General features: G+C 34.3%; 1 protein-coding gene across 2 annotated transcripts in view; it reads right to left on the reverse strand.

Moving 5' to 3' along the window:
- LOC143237394 (uncharacterized) overlaps positions 1 to 18,819 on the reverse strand; it is a 51,067-nt gene extending 32,248 nt beyond the window's left edge. For both annotated transcript variants that reach the window (XM_076476602.1, XM_076476601.1), the window contains exons 1-2: positions 18,299 to 18,819; positions 1,547 to 1,625 (exon numbers count right to left, since the gene is read on the reverse strand). In XM_076476602.1, the coding sequence (XP_076332717.1) occupies positions 1,547 to 1,625; positions 18,299 to 18,805 (586 nt within the window). In that variant the 5' untranslated portion in view covers positions 18,806 to 18,819. The remainder of the gene's footprint in view (positions 1 to 1,546; positions 1,626 to 18,298) is intronic.
- Positions 18,820 to 21,006: the final 2,187 nt, after the last annotated feature.

The raw sequence follows: 21,006 nt of genomic DNA on the forward strand, positions 1-21,006 counted from the left end.
GAGTCGAACGCCTTAACCCACCTGGCCATGCCGGGCCTCTAGGTGAAATGACCCACTATAAACTTGCAGCAACTAATCTTCGCTTTTGTTTTTGATGCATCTCTAGATAGTGTTTGGAGTTGATGTTCTGGATCATTATGGAATCAGGGCACATCCAGGAACTATAGACAATCAGTACGACATAGTGATTCGAAAAATATTCCTGTAGCTTAGATAATTTACTACCTAAGTCTATGTATGTTAATAAGGTTATATAGCATGAACAATAAAAAGCTTCGGTTTCGTTGTTCACAGTGTCATTCATCAGAGAACGTAAGCTGAAACATCGTGGAATACAATATTTAGTAACACAATCGCCGTTGAATCGTCAGCCAGTGGAACAAACGATATTAAAGATTCAGGAAAAATGTTATTTCTAAACTAGCTTTTATTCAGCTTTATGGAAAATGTACATATTTCAGCAGATATTCGTTCTTGTTCCTTTCTAAATTATATTTACTGTTAAAGTATAGATTATCCTCAGTTCCTACTATCAACTAACGTGTAATAATAACGTTGATTATATATTCCTTTCCTCGAGGTGGGCGACGTTTTCTCTTTTACAACATATTCACGTGTTTAAAACAGTACATTTACGTGGTTCAAACAGTATACTTACGTGTTTAAAACAGCGTATTCACTTGTTTAAAATAAGAGCCTCCAAATAACTAAAACAGTATATTCGAGTGCTTACAACAACATATTCACATGTTTAAAACAGTATATTCACGTGTTTAAAACAAGAACCTTCAAATAACTAAAACAGTATAACTCTTCCTTTATAGACTGAAGATTTACCTTACTTTGAAAATGGGTTTAAGTACAAGCGATGTGTGTGTTTTTCTTACAGCAAAGCCACATCAGACTATCTCCTGAGACCACCGAGGGGAATCGAACCCCTGATTTTAGCGTTGTAAATCCGTAGACTTACCGCTGTACTAGCGGGGAGCAGTATAAGCGATACCAGATAATATAAAAACTAGACAATCTATCAGTTCATTAGTGAGACACGATGGTTAAAAATAGGGTATTTTCTACAAGTAATAACTGTTGTAGATAGGTCTGTGTTTTCTTACAGTAAAGCCACATCAATCTATTTACTGTGGCCACCGAGGGGAATCGAATCCCTGAATGTGGCATTATAAATTCGTAGACTTAACGTTGTGCTATCGGGAAACTTGTCATACATAATATATTATTATATCGTCTTATAAAATTAAAGTTAAGTTTAAAGATTAAGTTTTAATACTGAAAGAATAGTGCTTTAATAACGAACACAATTTTTAAGAAAATATATTATTTAAAAGTAATTTCGAATACGTTTAAGGCCATTTTGAATGAAAGAAATATTAAAGAACAACAATAAACTGACAATGAGGTAATGTACGAATGAGATATAATGTAGTTAAACAACATGCACGAGATGGTAATTGCCGAGTAAAAGAGACTTCTTCAAAACTAAGAAGTAATTTTTATAAAGTAACATGAATGGTTTGATATTACTAACCAGGAATTCCAGGGGGTCCAGGATCCCCAGGAGGACAATGTTCTTTTGTTGACTGACAGTAGTCTCTCAAAACTGGCACCTGTGAACGAAGTAATAAAACCTTTTTTTTTGTAAACGATTTTAAAATTTTTGAAAGGTTATTACTTTAAATATATAAAAAAATAAATTTCGTGATTTTTTTTAAACAAAAGACAGTAATATCTATATTGTACGGTGTGAAAATGACCGTAACACTACTCTGAAGTAGTTTAATGGGCTCACAAACGTGATGAAACACTTCAGACAACGTGTGTATTTCAGTGATGTCGTGTGTATTTGTTTTGCGTGAAAATTGTCATGGTGTTACTTTCCACACAGAACTTTACTAAGCAACACGTCATGGTGATATGCAGGTTAATTAGCTGATTGAACATCGCTCACTCACGATTCGATGCGCAATCATACACACACGAAGAACAAATACAAGTGTAGCATTGTATTTATAAAAAAAAAAATCGAAAATTGATGCACGAGAGAGAACACACAACCAATCTTCTGATTAACCAGTTCGTATTGAACGTTACACACGTTACCCAAAGTATGTAGGTTCTATGTTATATCTACATAATATTCAACGTATACCTATACCTAGACTACACGTTATATATGATACTCAACGTATAGCTAGCTACACGTAGGTTCTTTATTATATGTGGTACTAAGCATACGGTTCATAACACTGTTCTGTTTATATTATCATATGATATTTCCTAAGTGTTTTGGTACGGTACAAAAAAGAAACAAAAAACAGTAGCTGTACGTTTATCACGTAATATGTTGGTGTGAATATTGATATATGAGCGGAATTATTTTTACGTGGCATTTCCAAGGAAACAATAATATTTGTTTACATATTATCTTATATTATACGAGCTACATAATCTATCAGTTTAGGGTTTATTGGTTTATGAAGCACAAAACTACACGGTCAGCTACTTTATGTTTAGTGTTGTAAGCCCTGAGGCTTAGTACTTAGCTATCGGAGTCTATGAAATATTCTATTCACTCATTCACATGTGTTAAATACCTAAGCTGGAGTTTAAACTTGGTGTATGTTTTTCTCTGTATGGATAAATATATAAATAGCTGCACAAAAAACAAACAGGAAAAGTAACACCAGTTAGGTTCATTCCATGATATAAAAACGAGGTGTGATTCCACCAAACACACCATATTTGCTGAGAGGATGATAATTCACGTTTTTAAAGGTGTAAAATTAACACATATAAAAGTTTACACTCCTGCTATGTATGTAAAGATATGAATACGTAAGCACAAAGAAAGTAACGTACATGTAGATGTAGAAATTGAAATATAAAAAAAAACGGTTAGTTCTTAAACACAAAGTTCATTATTAGGCTGTCTATTCTCAAATCTTGAAATCTGCATTTTAACATTACAAGCATTCAAGCTTACCTCTAATCATTGATCATTGAATTTCTTTATATAATTAAGCTTTCACTTTCATGACATATGGCTTGTTTAATATCGCAACTTAATATTTAGTAACTCTAATGTTTTATTCGAACATACAATTGTTAATTCTACTCAAATATTATGTTTATAATGAACCTTGTTTAATGTTGATGTAAATGGTAGTGTTTTATGATGATGTTTATAAAGGGTGGTGTTACATGATGATGTCTATAAAGGGTGGTGTTTTATGATGATGTCTGTAAATGGTAGTGTTTTATGATGATGTTTAAAATTGGTACTGTTTTATGATGATGTATTAGTTTTATGTTTATGATGGTGTTATGATGATGCTATAAATGATGTAGTGTTTTATGATGATGTCTATAAATGGTAGTGTTTTATGATGATGTCTATAAATGGTAGTGTTTTATGATGATGTTTAAAAATGGTATGATGTTTTATGATGATGTCTATAAGTGTTTTATGATGTAAAAATGTGTGTTTTATGATGATGTCTATAAATGGTAGTGTTTTATGATGATGTTTAAAAATGGTACTGTTTTATGATGATGTCTATAAATGGCAGTGTTTTATGATGATGTTTATAAATGGCAGTGTTTTATGATAATGTTTAAAAATGGTACTGTTTTATGATGATGTCTATAAATGGCAGTGTTTTATGATGATGTCTGTAAATGGCAGTGTTTTATGATAATGTTTATAAATGGCAGTGTTGTATGATGATGTCTGTAAAGAGTGGTGTTTTATGCCTATACAGTTTCAGGCATTTTATTCTTCCAATGTGTACAAATGCGACCAAAGCTAAGCAGGAAGAGTGAAAATATGATTGTTTACGTTTGTGTGTTTAGAAATATAAATAAATACGTAACACGATATTATAATACTTGAAAGGAAACAATGTAAATAGAAACCGAAGTTGTACGTGTACAACAAATATGATGGAGACTTTAGTTTCATACAGTAGCTTTCAACGATCAATGAATAATATGGTAAATATTTTAATAAAAGGTTTCGCAACAACATAGTATTAAAAAAACGACAAAGAAAAAGTATAAACAGCAGTTGTATTACAATAAAATTTGTTTTTATGAAAAACCAAGTATTATAGGGGTGACATTACCGAAGTTAATAAAGTTACTTGAGAGACTGCCCAAGATAAAAGCCTTAGAATTATTTGTGTTGAACTCTGAAGATAACAAGGCAAGAGAATTCAAACCCAACACTTGTAAAAGGCAGTTTCGTTTATCAAACAATGTAATTGGCTGAAGGACTGAACTGCCATCATCATTAGTAGAAGCTGGAACGTTAGATTAATTTAATAGGGGAATGTCTGAGCTTCCGAATACAGAGGAAGACGGGGTCAGATTTTTATCAATGTCGCTGTGCAATGATAAGCTTTGATGAACAAAACTGTCCCTTGTTGTCTGTAGCTTATGTCGTATTGAGTGATGTCTGTAAGTCTACATTTATTATCATACAAATGTATAACTACACACGCTGCTTTCATGAGACAAAGTTTTTAACAGCCGAATTTATGTGTATGAAGTTACACAGTATAAAAATGCAACAATAGAACACATTTTGTATATTAATGTAGCTAAGTCCTGAAAATTCAGAGACGTAGACGCAGATGTTACGATTTTAAATGATTTATCAGTAATTATTTTATTCCAGTTTAATAAATCCATTTTGAAGTTCTAATTTTTTAGCCACAGTTATATAAAATGTTTCTCCATACGAAGTATAGTATATTAATAGCTAGAATTATTTGTAGAGTAGTTAATCAGTTAGGTAAACAGTCGCATGTTGTTGGCTGGTTAATTGTAAACTGTAATGTGTATGTTAATTCATTAGTCAAGTAAATATTCACAGGTTGTAAGCTAGTTAATTAGTGTAGTAAACAGTCATACATTGTAGGCTAGTTAATTAACCAACTAAACATTCACACGTTGTAAGCTAGTTAATTAGTGCAGTAAACAACCATATGTTGTAGACTAGTTAATTAACCAACTAAACATTCACACGTTGTAGGCTAGTTAATTAGTGCAGTAAACAGCCATATGTTGTAGACTAGTTAATTAGTGTAGTAAATTCTAATATGTATGTTAGTTCATTAGTCAAGTAAACTTTCATATGTTGTAGGCTAGTTTTTTAGTGCAGTAAACAGTAACATGTTGTTGGTTAGGGAACTAAACAGCCACATGTTGAGGGCTAATTAACTAGTGAAATAAACAGTCACATGTTGAGGGCTAGTTAATTAGTGAAGTAAACAGTCACATGTTGTAGACTAGTTAATTAGTGCAGTAAACAGTCACATGTTGTAGGCTAGTTAATTAGTGCAGTAAACAACCATATGTTGTAGGCTAGTTAATTAACCAACCAAACATTCACACGTTGTAGGCTAGTTAATTAGTGCAGTAAACAGCCATATGTTGTAGACTAGTTAATTAGTGTAGTAAACTATAATATGTATGTTAGTTTATTAGTCAAGTAAACTTTCATATGTTGTAGGCTAGTTTTTTAGTGCAGTAAACAGTAACATGTTGTTGGTTAGGGACCTAAACAGCCACATGTTGAGGGCTAATTAACTAGTGAAATAAACAGTCACATGTTGAGGGCTAGTTAATTAATGAAGTAAACAGTCACATGTTGTAGACTAGTTAATTAATGCAGTAAACAGTCATATGTTGTAGGCTAGTTAATTAGTGCAGTAAACAGTCACATGCTGAGGGGTATTTAATTAGTCAGGTAACCGCTCGCATGTTGAGGGGTAGTTAATTAATCAGGTAAACTGTGAGACGTGGTAGAATCATTTTAACCAGTCACACTTTTAAGGATCTACAAATAAGAGAAATTATTCCATCGTATAAAGTCGCAGTGAATTGCTCAAACCAATCTATTCTTTTCCGAAACAAAACTGGACAAGTTAAATACTTTCTAAGATAACTATATCGAAATCCAAGATGAACAAACACTCTCGAGACCAGGAAAATGGTTTCAAAAATAAGAAATTTCTAGAGATACTTCGTTTGTGACAAGCTTTTATCAAAGTTACCAAAGTGGATAGAGATCGCCTCGGGTTTTATATTCACCACTGTCAATCCTGTCATCTCGAATTCATAAAATATCTGACATATTTTTACTCTGAATAACGTCTGAATGACATCTTTTCCATCTCATTCCACTCAAATAAAGTTCAAGTTATTAATTTTTGTTTGTTTTTTCAGACATTATAAAGCTAAGTATATTTATGACGTAATAAAAATTTTCACACGGATTCCAATAGTACAGCACACGTAAATAATTTGTTTATTTACTACCCATAAGCTGACGTACCAGTTCAGTGCAAGAACATCAGGAAATGACGTGTGGGAGCAGGGGTCATATTTAAACTTGACACTTTATGTCACTTTCCGAGGGTCCAAATGCTATACCTCTAATTTGGTGACAATAGGCTTAGTTTCGCCACTTTTAAACGAGCAGGTAGACAGAGACAAAAAAATATTTTCGATGTCTATTAACATCTGTACGGATTTCACAATCTTTACGATATGACTATTCTAATGAGTTAACAGATATATTAAGATTTTTGTCATTTTCTTCTTGTTTTATCTTATACCTCATCAGTTGGGGATTTATGGGAGCTAGTCCCTCCCAAATCCACCTCTGCTCATCGATACTTAAACGCTCTCTTCACATAAGTGTTTTATTACAGACTGTAATTTTGATTGATAGGTAACTAACCATTAATAAACAGACGAGTAGACAAGAAAAAAACACAAATATATATATATATATATATATATATACATACGTCGAAATAATCAGACGAGAACATAGACATTGTGATTCATCTTTGTTCACTTGAACTGATTAATTAAAATAATTTTGCTTTCGTTACAAAACAGAAAAGATTTACAGCGAGAGTAGCGTAACGTTTCACAATGTAAAATGCTACTTCAACTTACCATAAACTTCCTAGCGCGTAAGGCGTGCGACTCGTGACCCGAGGGTCGCGGGTTTGTGCCCGCGTCGCGCTAAACATGCTCGCCCTCCCAGCCGTGGGGTGTATAATGGGAGTAGCCCAAGAGTTGGCGGTGGGTTATGATGACTAGCTGCCTTCCCTCTAGTCTTACACTGCTAAATTAGGGACGGCTAGCACAGATAGCCCTCGAGTAGCTATGACCAAGAAATTATAATCCTTAAAACGTACGAAATGTATTCAAACAAATGTCTAAATTTTGAGGTGTGAATTCACACTTTTGGGTGTAAAAGCACCAACTTTGAAAGCGATAATGACTTTACAATATCCAAAAAATTCGTATATGGAAATTATGCTACACAAAATGAACAAATGCTAGAAGATTTTTCACTTCAAAACTTACTGTTGTGGAATATAATCAATATATCTGTATAAATTTATTTATTATACATTGTAAATCGGAAACCAGTCATTCGAAAGAACTGAACACATATTTTCGGTAGCGTACAAAGTTGGGACTAATTCGCAATGCTAAATGTAACTAACTATATTTGTTTAGAGTAAAATGTAAAATGATGTTAGCACAAAAGTCTAACAATAATAGCCTTATACATTCAAGACGCGCGTGGTAAAGAATGCTATTAACTCTATTAAGCAAAACAACAACACAGAGAAGAAAACGCATCACCGCAGATAAACAGTTGTATACAGAATGCTTATTATAGTCTTGAAGTCATACAGCAGTTATGCTATCATTACTTTTATTATGTCTTGCTAGTACGATATAGTAATTAGACTAATGCGATGACTCAACGGCTGGTTTACAAAGAAGGAAGTGCTAATTTTGTGGACTCAAAAGAGGAAGGTCCGTAATGAACGAGCCCTAACGCTTCTAAAGGCTGGATGAACACAGTTAATTGTCTCTTGCAAATAACTTCCAACGTGATATGTACTACGTGTACTTATTTTAGGAGTGAAAAACTAAAACAACAGAAACTTACAAACAATTTAAATCAGAATACAGACATACATATTTACGTGTACGTTGGTGTGTGTGAAGCCTGACGGAAAAACGTGTACACACTTAGCATTTAAACAGCATAATTTTGTTTTGAAATCTATTTCGAAGGTACGTTCTCTGGAACTCAACATATAAAACAAAACAAAAACTCAACACATTAAGAAACCAAATAAACACAACCACAAAACTATGTTTACCTGATAAAATTAACGGTGAAATCAACAAAATAAAACAACACTTCATCAACATCAACAAATTTTCCTCCAAAAACCGTTAAAAAAATATACACACACACATCTAGACCAACAATACAATCAACAACAAACAAACAACAATAAACCCCAAAATACCATATATTCCTGACATCAGCAAAAAAATAATCAACATTTGGAAAAACTTACAACACAACATTCTAGTAAACAAGAAGTCTATTTAAAAAACCAGATACAAAACTAAAGTCCATACGACGTAAAAACTACGCTGACAAACACACCAACATCATTTATAAAATACAATGGAACAATTGTCACAACTTTTATATTGGAGAAACAAGCAGAAAAATGGAAACCAGATTCAAAGAACACAAAAAAACACCTTAACATGTTTTTCAACACTGCAACTCAAATAAACACAACATAACCATAGAAAACACCCAGATACTAAGTAGGGAAACAAATATAAACAAACGCAAAATCAAAGAAGCCCTACTTATACAGCAACTAAAACCATAATTAAACCAATATAAAAGAAAACCTTTATACCTATACTAATTAATAACCTAACATCTAACTGCAACGTCCCCTACAATGCCGTACCCGTTTACACTCTCGTCCCTAAGACATATGTCCGGCAACGGTCAGTTGTAAACTCTCTCATTGTTAACCTGAGAACGACCTAAGAAGTTCAAAACATTGTTCTGTACTTTTTTAAATTAAAGTGCTAATACCCATACCAGTCGTCTTGAGGATAACTTAAAGAGTACATTCTATGTGAAGATAATTTCAAATCAATGATTTTCAATTTTAAGATGAATTGAAACATCTAATTAACTCAGTGTTGGTGACCAAGTCTTAAAGTCTGAATCTCAACCGGGTGTATACGGACTTTACCACTAGAAGACTCTGCAGTCGTACAGATGAACAGTGTGATGATAAGAGCATCACGTTCAGTACTGCTGTCACTCTCGTGGTTTTGTGCTCAAATATGATCATCTTAACGTGAGGACGGGAGGAATGTTCCAGCAGTGTCCGCTCGAATGTCTTGAAACGGATTTTACAGAACAAAAAGATGAGTGTTCAAAAAAAAGTAGAATCCATGAACGAGCTATAGCTTGTAATGACATGCCAATACTCCAGTGGCAGTATTCTACTAATGACATTCGAGTAGTCCAGCTGTAATATTCTACTTATGATGTAACAGTAGCCCAGCTGTAATACCCTACTAATAATGTTTGTTCTGTTTGTTTTTTAATTTTGCGCAAAGCTACACGAGAGCCATCTGTGCTAGCCGTCCCTAATTTTGCAGTGTAAGACGAGAGGGAAGGCAGCTAGTCATCTCCATCCTCCGCCAACTCTTGGGCTACTCTTTTACCAACGAATAGTGGGATTGACCGTCACTATATAACACCCCTATAACTGAAAGGGCGAGCATGTTTGGTGTGACGGGAACTCACACATTACACACCAGAACATATATGTTTATATAGTTCCTTTTTTATTAACTAATTTAAATATATTAAAATATATTTAATATATTTATCCAAATAGTTGCCAAGCACACTGATAGCTTTACTACTTTGTTTCTTTTTGTTTCTCGTTACTTTATGAAAACTTTGTGAAGGTGTTGGTTCAACTGATTTTTTAGATTTGTCCAAATGAAAATGGTTCCTGGTGGAATCCTTTACCGGGATATGGAGAACGTTCATACAACTTTTAATCAAAAACGACAGTTTTGTTTATTTGTTGTTTTAGAATTTCGCCAAAGCTACACGAAGGCTATGAGGGCTAGCTGTCCACCGTTTAGCATCGTTAGACTAGAGGGAAGGTAACTAGTTATCACCACCCACAGCCAACTTTTAGGCTACTCTTCTATAAACAAATAGTGGGATTAATCGTAACTTTATAATGCCCCCGCGGTTGAAAGAGCGAGCATTTTTGGGGATTTAAACCCGCGAATAATCCTAATCCTACGATTAGGAGTCGAGCGCCCTAACCATCTGGCCAAGCTTGGCCTCAAAGCAACAAACTGTTATGAGAGTATTGAATAGTTCACGAGAAGCTCTAATCATTTGTACAGATGATTGCCTAAATTATAAACACTTGAAGAATCGACCACCAAATATTTGAGGTGGTTTACTACCAAGGAAACAAATATTTGAGGGTGTTGACAACAAAGACAACAAATATTTGAGGTGGTTGATTACCAAGATAGCAATTATCTGTCGTAGTTGACGACCAAGGCAACAAATATTTGTCGTGGTTGACTACCAAGGTAACAAACATTTGAAGTGTTTGACTACAAAGACAACAGATATTTGAGATGGTTGACGACCAAGGCAATAAATATTTAAGGTAGTTGATGACGAAGGCAACAAATATTTGAGGTGGTTGACTATCAAGGTAACAAATATTTGAAATGGTTGACTACCAAGACGATAAATATTTAAGATAGTTGATTACGAAGGCAACAAATATTTGAGGTGGTTGAATACCAAGATAGAATTATCTGTCTTAGTTGAATACGAAGACAACAAATATTTGAAGTGGTTGACTATCAAGACGATAAATATTTAAGATAGTTGATTACGAAGGCAACAAATATTTGAGGTGGTTGAATACCAAGATAGAATTATCTGTCTTAGTTGAATACGAAGGCAACAAATATTTGAGGTGGTTGAATACCAAGATAGAAATATCTGTCTTAGTTGACTACCAAGGCAACAAATATTTGTCGTGGTTGACTACCAAGGTAACAAATATTTGTCGTGGTTGAATACCAAGGTAACAAATATTTGTAGTGGTTGACTACAAAAGCAAACGTTTATGGATCTGATCATCACGTGAAAAACAGCTGGCAGGGCTTACAAACCCAAGAAGAGTACTCAAATAACTGCTTACCAAGATATTATACTTTTATTACACTTCCTTGTCACGACATATGACCATCGCGTTGTTTTATATCGTAAAGTTGAGCGTAACATAGCACGAGCCATCACAGAATATGATATTTATTAGATTTATCATGGCACTAGTAAACATTTTTGTAAGCCTATCCATCACGACACTGCTAATTATATCATAATCAATCACAAAAAATGTTCTTCGCGTATTAAATCTGACGCTGAAAGGCAATAGTTACGATTTATCGTTGTTTTTAACGGTTTATAAATTGGCGTGGCTTGCATTACACCTCGCTTCCAGCTTCCTTGTATAATTGAAGCCATACTTTTCAAGCACTAGCGTATGTAGAAAATCGAAAAACATCTTTCCAGTCTGTGGATGATTGAAAAAAATAAATAAATGAGTCCTGGCCAACAAGTTTCTCTGAGTGACGTGTCCTGTGGGTTGTATTGGTGTAGAAACTCGAACTGCTGGTTTAATATATTGCCCATCTTGATTGTTAAGGTTGAAATCAATAACGTCTTCTTTCAACCAACAGTGCAGGCAGGTTCTGTCGATCGAAGACCATTTCAGCCCATTATTCTGAGGACCAGTATAAGTTCCTGTAAATATTGAATCCCAAACTTCGTCATTCTGCTGGCGGAGGCAGTAACTGAAATAAACCTTTATCTGAATGTTCTACTGGCAGATGCTTCATTTCTTTCAAGTACCTACACTAGCGAACCGAGTGGACAGAATAAAGAGATAAGGCAGACTACCAGGAAATGAACAAATGTGTATATTCTAGTAACTGCGGAGAGACGTGTGTGTATGTGTTCATCTTGCCGGGTGTATAAAATGAGTTAAGCTTTAGGTTTTAAGAACACATTGCACATTGTTTTCAGACATTTTAAAGTCCTTTTCTTACTATAAGTTCTTAAAGTGAATTATACGGCATTTTTGTGATAGACATGTAAAGATATAGACAAACACACTCTATGGAGTCGATGGTTAGATTTTCTTTCATTGTGTCTTATACCTTATGTTTCAAACATCAACTGTTGAATAAACACTGAACAGTACTTGGATAAATGACAGCATGACGTAGGTAATTTAATAACATCACACACGCACGATTCAACGGCAGTTTTACTAGTTGTATTACGCCTAGCAATTTTAGTGATAGTAGAAATAAACTAGCACGTAATACAGCTTTATTATAGCAGGACAAGAGGTACAGTATGTCACACATAATACAGATTTACTATAGCAGGACCAGAAGTACAGTATATCAAACATAATACAGCTTTATTATAGCAGGACAAGAGGTACAGTATGTCACACATAATACAGCTTCATTATAGCAGGACAAGAAATAGAGTATGTCACACATAATACAGCTTTATTATAGCAGGACAAGAAGTAGAGTATGTCACACATAATACAGCTTTATTATAGCAGGACAAGAAGTACAGTATGCCACACATAATACAGCTTTATTATAGCAGGACAAGAAGTACAGTATATCAAACATAATACAGCTTTATTATAGCAGGACAAGAAGTACAGTATGCCACACATAATACAGCTTTATTATAGCAGGACAAGAAGTACAGTATGTCACACATAATACAGCTTTATTATAGCAGGACAAGAAGTACAGTATGCCACACATAATACAGCTTTATTATAGCAGGAACAGAAGTACAGTATGCCACACATAATAGATTTACATAGCTTTATTATAGCAGGGACAGAAGTACAGTATGCTACACATAATACAGCTTTATTATAGCAGGAACAGAAGTACAGTATGCCACACATAATACAGCTTTATTACAGCAGGACAAGTACAGTATGTCACACATAATACAGCTTTATTATATCGGGACAAGAGGTACAGTATGCCACACATAATACAGCTTTATTATAACAGCACAAGTACAGTATGTCACACATAATACAGCTTCATTATAGAAGGACAAGAAGTACAGTATGTCACACATAATACAGCTTCATTACAGCAGGACAAGAAATACAGTATGCCACACATAATACAGCTTTATTACAGCAGCACAAGTAGTACAGCATGTCACACATAATACAGTTTTATTACAGCAGCACAAGTACAGTATGTGGTACATAATACAGCTTTATTATAGGAGGAACAGAAGTAGAGAACGTCACACATAATGCACCTTTACTATGATACAAATTGATAACATTCTCAATGTTAGAAACTCGGTCAGAGTGGACGTAGCACAACCTTTCAGAGAGTCATATTCAAAATTTAATTAAACAACCTTATTTTTAATGTTTTACAATAAGTTTAACATCAAAATATAGTTATTAATCTAAATATTTACTTAAGACTTTATTCTTTTAATTTGGATTTGTCTGATTTTTTTTTTCAGATTTTAAGTTGCTCGTGTGCTCGTGCTACGTGACGTGATCCAAACTGCACATCTTAGATATTCTTTCTTCCATTAGATGATTTACTAGTGCACAATCAGTTGTAAACATATATTACAGACACTGACTACCCAAAGCGTAAACTTGGAATCTCCGATCGTTTTGTTTTACTGAGATATAAAGAAATGTCATATCTACAAACACTTTCCTTCTTTCTCAGACAGTGTGTTAAAATAAATTAACAGTTCTTACTGATATTATTTTTTGGTTAAATATAACGATGAAGACGATTCTCTTTGCGTTGCCACTCGAAAGTAGATATTTTGTCTGACTTTCATTGTTTGCAATCGCGGTGTTTAGCTTCCAGCAGTTAGCGAAATTTTTAACATCTATTTCTAGCTTACTTTGAAAGGTAGTCAAATTACAGCAGTTTTGCGATATTATATTTTATAGCCTTATATACGTTTTGTGTAATAAAATGTATTTTAGAAATACACATAAAGTATTTTGTGGAAAATCAACATCGTCACACAAAAAGGATTTAGAGTGCTTCTTCTTTGATACAAACAATAAGTGTTCTTTTTATACTTTTTAATTACAAAACTAACTCAACTGCAAAGATTAGAAATTTATTAGATTAGAGAAGAAAACTTTAAATAAAAAACACAAGATAAACATTTTCAAAGTACTCAAATATCCTATAATGTATTACAATTAGGCAACCACGTGCATATTAAGCATGGTGTGACTGAAACTGCCAAAGCTCTTTCCATTGAGATAAATCAGTTTCATGTAAGAGAAACTAGAAAACAATTAAAGCCAGATGCGAATAATATAAAATTATACAGAAGGAACATTTGGCCTTTATTTAATGGATTTTATGAGTTGTTCAAATTAAATATAAAAACTGTAAGATGAAAAGAAGTTGTTTTCATTCTTAGCATGAAAATCAAGTTTCATTGAAACTGACCCAATAGGTGCTTCGGAAATTCACAGAAAAAAACCTTTTAGTGGAAATATTATACCATAACATTAGTCTTTGTGAATAATATACATTTAATGTTTACTAAATAGTAAAGATGCATTAAATGCATTTAGAATTACAGTAAACATTGCTTTATCAATACAGTTTCACAGTGTTATGTGTTAGACGCTTTGAGATTAAAAATATTTCCACTGCTGCCTCTAAATTAATAAATGAGGCTGAAGACATACCAACATCTCTATCTTGAAGAGAACTGAAAGTACCGTTGAACCGTGTGTACAAGGACTCTGAGAACTATGAACCAGGAGAGTCTTACACTGAGCGATAAGAGAGTTTAAGAAACACGACTGACGCCATTCAGGACTTTAACTGATTTAAATTATCTGGTGATTATATCGGAAAATCACCATGTTGTAAATACTGATTAGAATGGATTTCTTTATGGTGAAATAGTATGGGTAGCTGTTATATCCACGCTGCAAAAAGAATATGATATCTCAAGTTAAAAGTTGTTGACAAGGATCATATGATGTAGTATAAAGAATCAATGATGTGGTTGATAGAATCCGGAGAAACATGGGGCTCAAATTAAAGGTAATTCTTCTTGATGTTATATGGAGGTACACCAGGAAAAGACATCCAAATGATTAACTACAGAGAAGACTGCGAGTGGTGAGGCAAGCTGATGAAGAACCCAAGGTTCCTGTGAAGAACACTTTCAGAGCATCATCAAGGATGGAATCACCAGTGGATTTCCTCAATTATCTATCTGCAGAAATTTCTCCTCTGACAAACCAGCAAATGTTTATAAAAGGAAATAGGTCATTCCCTATTTCTACAATAAGGTAATTGAAAAATAACAAGAACATCCAAAACATCCAAAATATTTGGTTATTGGATAGTTAGAGCCTTTAAAGTTAATTAATGTAATTAGTGAATATTCATGCTGTTGTTGTCAATAGGTATTTTATTGTATTGTTAGCCATGGAAGTGTTCGTTTAATGCATCAGGGAACGGGCAGTGTTATAGGCTCTGTTTTTCAAAGGTAGGTGTTTGTTTTGACTTAAATCGTATTTACGTTTGAGGCGATAAACTGGAGAGAAGGCATCTTATCATTTCGACTGACTGACAACTTTTATAATGCACTATGGCCCTAGAGTGCAGAGTGTAAAAGTTTATTTCGGGGGTAACATGACGTGAACCTTAGAACTTTAAGTCTGCAGCCCAGCACACTAACCACACAACCACGCTTGAAACAACTGCTTGGCTATTCAGCATTATTCGTGCCTGTTGTTAGTGAGTAACACAATGCGCGTTGTAAAACTTGTAGTTGAAGAAATAAATCAATTTCGTTATCATCAAGCGGACTGGACTTTACACTGTTTTTTACGTGTCAACAAAACCAAAAACCGTCCAATAATATAATCAATCATTAGTTTGTTTTGTTTTTTGGAATTTCGCACAAAGCTACTCGAGGGCTGTCTGTGCTAGCCGTCCCTAATTTAGCAGTGTAAGACTAGAGGGAAGGCAGCTAGTCATCACCACCCACCGCCAACTCTTGGGCTACTCTTTTACCAACCAATAGTGGGATTGACCGTAACATTATAACGACCCCAAGGCTGAAAGGGCGAGCATGTTTGGCGCGACCGGGATGCGAACCCGCGACCCTCAGATTACGAGTCGCACGTCTTAACACGCTTGGCCATGCTGGGCCTCAATCATTAGAACAATAATTTTATAGAATTGAAAGATTATGGAGGGAAAAAATAATTTGGTTATATATCGCCAAAAGTCTTTAACACATAGCTAAAGTCTAATACATTTGTAACATTAAACACTTTTAGATTAGAAAAATACCATTTAAATGTAATTAATGATTATACTGACCCTCCCAGTTGTTTATTGTTCAATTATGCGTGACACTATCACAGTAACTACGTATGTGTGGTCAGACGGAGCCGATTTTACACAATTAAAAAGTCCCCGTCCAAACTGTTTGTTGCAATAGTTAGACAATCTTAGATACATTTTACTTTGAGCAGTGCGAATTGAAGAGTCTAGGCATTTGCGGAAGTCCTCGTCGGCACCGGAAAAAAAAATAGTATAGTTGAAAGATAATATTGTTTTCCACGTGCTTACAAAAAAAACAACAACCAAAAACCAACAAATAACAAACGATATCAGGTAAATTAATTGTTGTTCATTTCATATTTTTAGCTGTAATCCAGTTCACACTAAACGTCGATTTCAAGGAGTTTGCTAAAACAAATAACGTCTAATTCTCTAATCTGTCATATCTCAGCCTGCCTGAAGAGTCATAGAAATGTGTAAAAGTCCTCGTCAGCACTGGATATAGCAGATATCATATGATTGACGTATTATCGTTAAATCCGTTTATATTTTCACATTGAGGTTTTTATATGCAAGTGTCATTATAGTCTTTTTCCATTGACACTGTGGTCACTTTATTTGCACCGGGTCCAGGAAGACTGGCTTGTTGTTCCTTTGATAAATAAGGTTGATTGAAGAATATAATAGTTAATAATAGTTAACAATATATGTCGTTAAAATGGATAAATAATGTAGTACTTCAAACTCAAACATAAATGAGATAGATTAAACATTTCACTTCACTGAGTTAATGCAGTTCACACTGCATTAGTGGTTTTCAAACATTAATCGCTTTGTTGTATTCCAGCCAACTTGAAAATCCCAGGTATAGAACGATAGGCCTCATCAGAATTGGGTGATTGGTATATTATTGTACTTCTCATTTTTTCACTACGAAGTTCATATTCGAGCCAATGTCATTGTAGTCTTCATTAAAACAACACAAATTTAAAACACCACAACATGAACAACCTTCTTGTTAAAGATTTATTATAGGTTCGAGGTTTTTTGTTTTATTTTTTATTTACAACGTGTCGGAGAGCGAAAAAAGTGAAATGTCTTTAAAATATCACCTTTATGAATGTTGATTCTGTGACGTCGATCCATCTGACCAATCATATGAAACTATCCTGTCATGCATGCTGGCGTTAAGCATAATTTGGAGATGCGTTATCTGATTTACGTTTGTAACTGTTAACTTGTTGAAAGAAGTGTTTAATGAAGTAAAAACTGTGAAAGATATTTAATTCTGTATTTCTAAGAAATTATAGTATAATTGTTGTGTAAAAAAAAAAGAAGCATTTTGGGTATGGATGTCATTTTCGAAAATAGAATCAAAATATAAATCATTCTGATTTATTGTTTGAATTTCGCGCAAAGCTACAGGAGAACTATCTGTGCTAACCGTCCCTAATTTAGCAGTGTAAGACTAGAGGGAAGGCAGCTAGTCATCACCACCCACCACCAACTCTTGGTTTACGCTTTATCAATGAATAGTGGGATTGAATGTCACATTATAACGCCCCAAGGCTGAAAGGGCTATCATATTTGATGTCACGGGGATCTGAACCCGCGACTCTCAGATTACGAGTGGAGTGCCTTAACCATCTGGCCACGCCGTGCCTTCTGATCTATTATTAAACTGAATTTACATTAACGTGTGAAAGTAAACATTTTTTCAGTTGTTTTTTAACTGCAGTTATTATTCCTAAGTTGATTACGATGTGAATTATTATAATTAATTTAAATGTTTGTAATAAATGTTACAAGTATCTAATTTCAAACTTTCTCCAGGAGAATCCTAATAAAAGGTTTAAAAAAATGCTGCGGCCCTCTGTACCTGATTAAACACAATAAACAAAAAATACTGACAAAAACCCACACTTACAGGAATTCGAGAGTAAGCAGTAAGCCAAATATAATCTTTTGTCTTCGGGGTTGGTTGAGGTTCTGGGAAAAACTCGACGCTTGGTGTGTCCGATTCAGACGACTCCCGTGCGTGCAATCGCCGCCCGTGACGCTTTCCTCTCCGCTTTATTCGGTGTAAAGGTTGATTGCTTTGGTCGATCTCCCACACACCTGTGAGGTTAAGGTGTTTTTCTGAGGCGGTAAGAGTAGAGTTAATTGTATACATTAGCTCCGCTTTCTGCTGTTTCACATTTAAAGCGTTCACTGAAACGTCAGAGTTTGTCGATTTTTGGATCTTTGGGATACCAGTGTATCTAGCAAGACTGCGGCTGTCTTCTGACACCGTCGAGGCTGCTTTAAGACATTGATTGTTCTGAGACACGATATACGTGTAATACAAATTAACTCCACAAAAAATGTACAGACAACCTACTGACACGTATAAAACCTTCACACGGAGATCCAAACAAAATGCATTCGACTCCATCGCTGCTTCCGCTTGTTCTGGAGCAGCACATGTCGAACTCTTACCCGCGTGAGCCCGCTTCAACTTACAGCCAATCAGGATTGCACGTTTATCGCCTTCCCTTTTCACGATCCAATAACGTTTCAGTCTAACGTTCATAAATTTGATGACGATGTACTTTGTACACTAAATACCAGTGGAGGAAAGATAATAAGTTTTTTTTTTTCCTTTATTCGAAAATTTGACTGAGTACTGCAGTGTTTATAATAAATAATTATACTACACCTAAGTAAATGGGTTTAACGTAAGTCACGACAATAATTAACCAAATACCAAGGAGTTCGTGGCTTAACTTCACAGAATTTTTTTCTTCGCTGAATATGTTATTTTCAGTTCACCGTAGTAAGTTGGAAGGTTTGTTCTGTGCATGATTGGTTTGTTTTTGATTGTTTGTTTGTTTGTTTTGAATTTCGCACAAAGTTACTTGAGGGCTATCTGTGCTAGCCATCCCTAATTTAGCAGTGTAAGACTAGAGGGAAGGCAGCTAGCCATCACCACCCACCACCAACTCTTGGGCTACTCTTTTGCTAACGAATAATGGGATTGACCGTCACATTATAACGCCCCCACGGCTGAAAGGGAGAGCATGTCTGGTGTGACGGGGATTCGAACTCATGACCCTCGGATTACGAGTCGAGTGCCTTAACCATCCGGCCATGGCGAGCCTACTGTACATGAAACAACATAAATAAAGTGTCTCTTTTACATAATATATTTTACCTACTTCCGATACTAGAAGTTCCAAAATATGTAATACTCACATTTTATTCGTTTACTTGTTAAATTATCTAGTTTTTTTATCTAATTTATCTAATTTTTTATCTACCGATATATGTGAACTTTTCTAAATATTCGTATTTTATTTCACACGTATTCACGTATTCTTATTTTTACAACACTAACATCAGGGGTTCGATTCCCCTTGGTGGGCTCAACAGATAGCCTGATGTGGCTTTGCTATAAGAAACACACACACACACACACACACACAAATTTTTTTTTATTTTTTTTTTTCACTTCCACGATTCTAAATGATAACAAAAATTGTAATAAATGACATAATATTTGTAAAACTTTGGTAAACTGGTTGGTTTACTTTGCTGGGAAGGTTAAACTTTCCACATCTGGAAAGTTTACTGTAACCACGTGCTTATTATGTGATAGATGCGCAAATCAAAAATGTTTCTCAATGATCACAAACGTAGTAGTATTAATTTCTTCACCTAAGATGATATGCGAGTTTTTTTCTGATGTTTACATCGGTATCCAGTTACGGATATTCCCATTTCTTTCCAAAATTAATTTTAAAAAACGTCATAGAGCATTATTTATGTTAACTGCAAAACATACTGGATTGAAAATTGCACTCAACATTTGGAGGCGAAATATAAATAATGGTCACTAGGGGGCCGTACTTGTAACAGAATGGAAATGATAATTTAATGCCAGTAATAAAGGGGCCTCATAATACCAGATTTGTTATTTTGCTTTAATTTGACGCCCAACGTTTCGCTTTACAGCTTCTTCAGGAGCGTTCCATAGAAACACAAACCGCAACTGACAGTACGCTCAAATAATTTAAATAACAAATTTCAATTGAATCTATAACGTATATTTCTACGGCGTGAGTTTGACAATTTACTTACTGAAAATAAATATATATTTTACTGCATAGGCAACAAATGTATGGAAATTAAAGACTAAGTTAAAAATCGTCAATTATTATACATATATATTTTATATAAAGAAGATGAAGTTTTGAGGTAGCGCTTTTCATCAAATCTTGTAGTTTACGTACAACCAAACAATATTTTAACATAATATTTAATTTCAATATTAAGTAGAAGGAGTTGTTGTTTAACGAACTGCATTGTAGAAATAAGTGACGTCTACCTGTAGTTAACGAAAGTTCTATCAAAGTTAAAGCTTTAACTAAAAAAAAAACAAAAAACGATAAGATGACAAAATTAAAATAATTACAATAATTGTCTTCGTCAGTTGTTTCTGTTCAATATCTAGTTGTAACTGTTCGACAAAACGAATTTCTCTACCAATCTTTGTTTGTTTTGAATTTTGTTCAAAGTTACATGAGGACTATTTGCACTAGCCGTCCCTAATTTAGTAGTAGAAAACTAGAGGGAAAACAACTTGTCATCATCACC

This window comes from Tachypleus tridentatus, chromosome 13 (genome assembly GCF_004210375.1).
Source record: "Tachypleus tridentatus isolate NWPU-2018 chromosome 13, ASM421037v1, whole genome shotgun sequence".
Taxonomy (NCBI): Eukaryota; Metazoa; Arthropoda; class Merostomata; order Xiphosura; family Limulidae; genus Tachypleus; species Tachypleus tridentatus.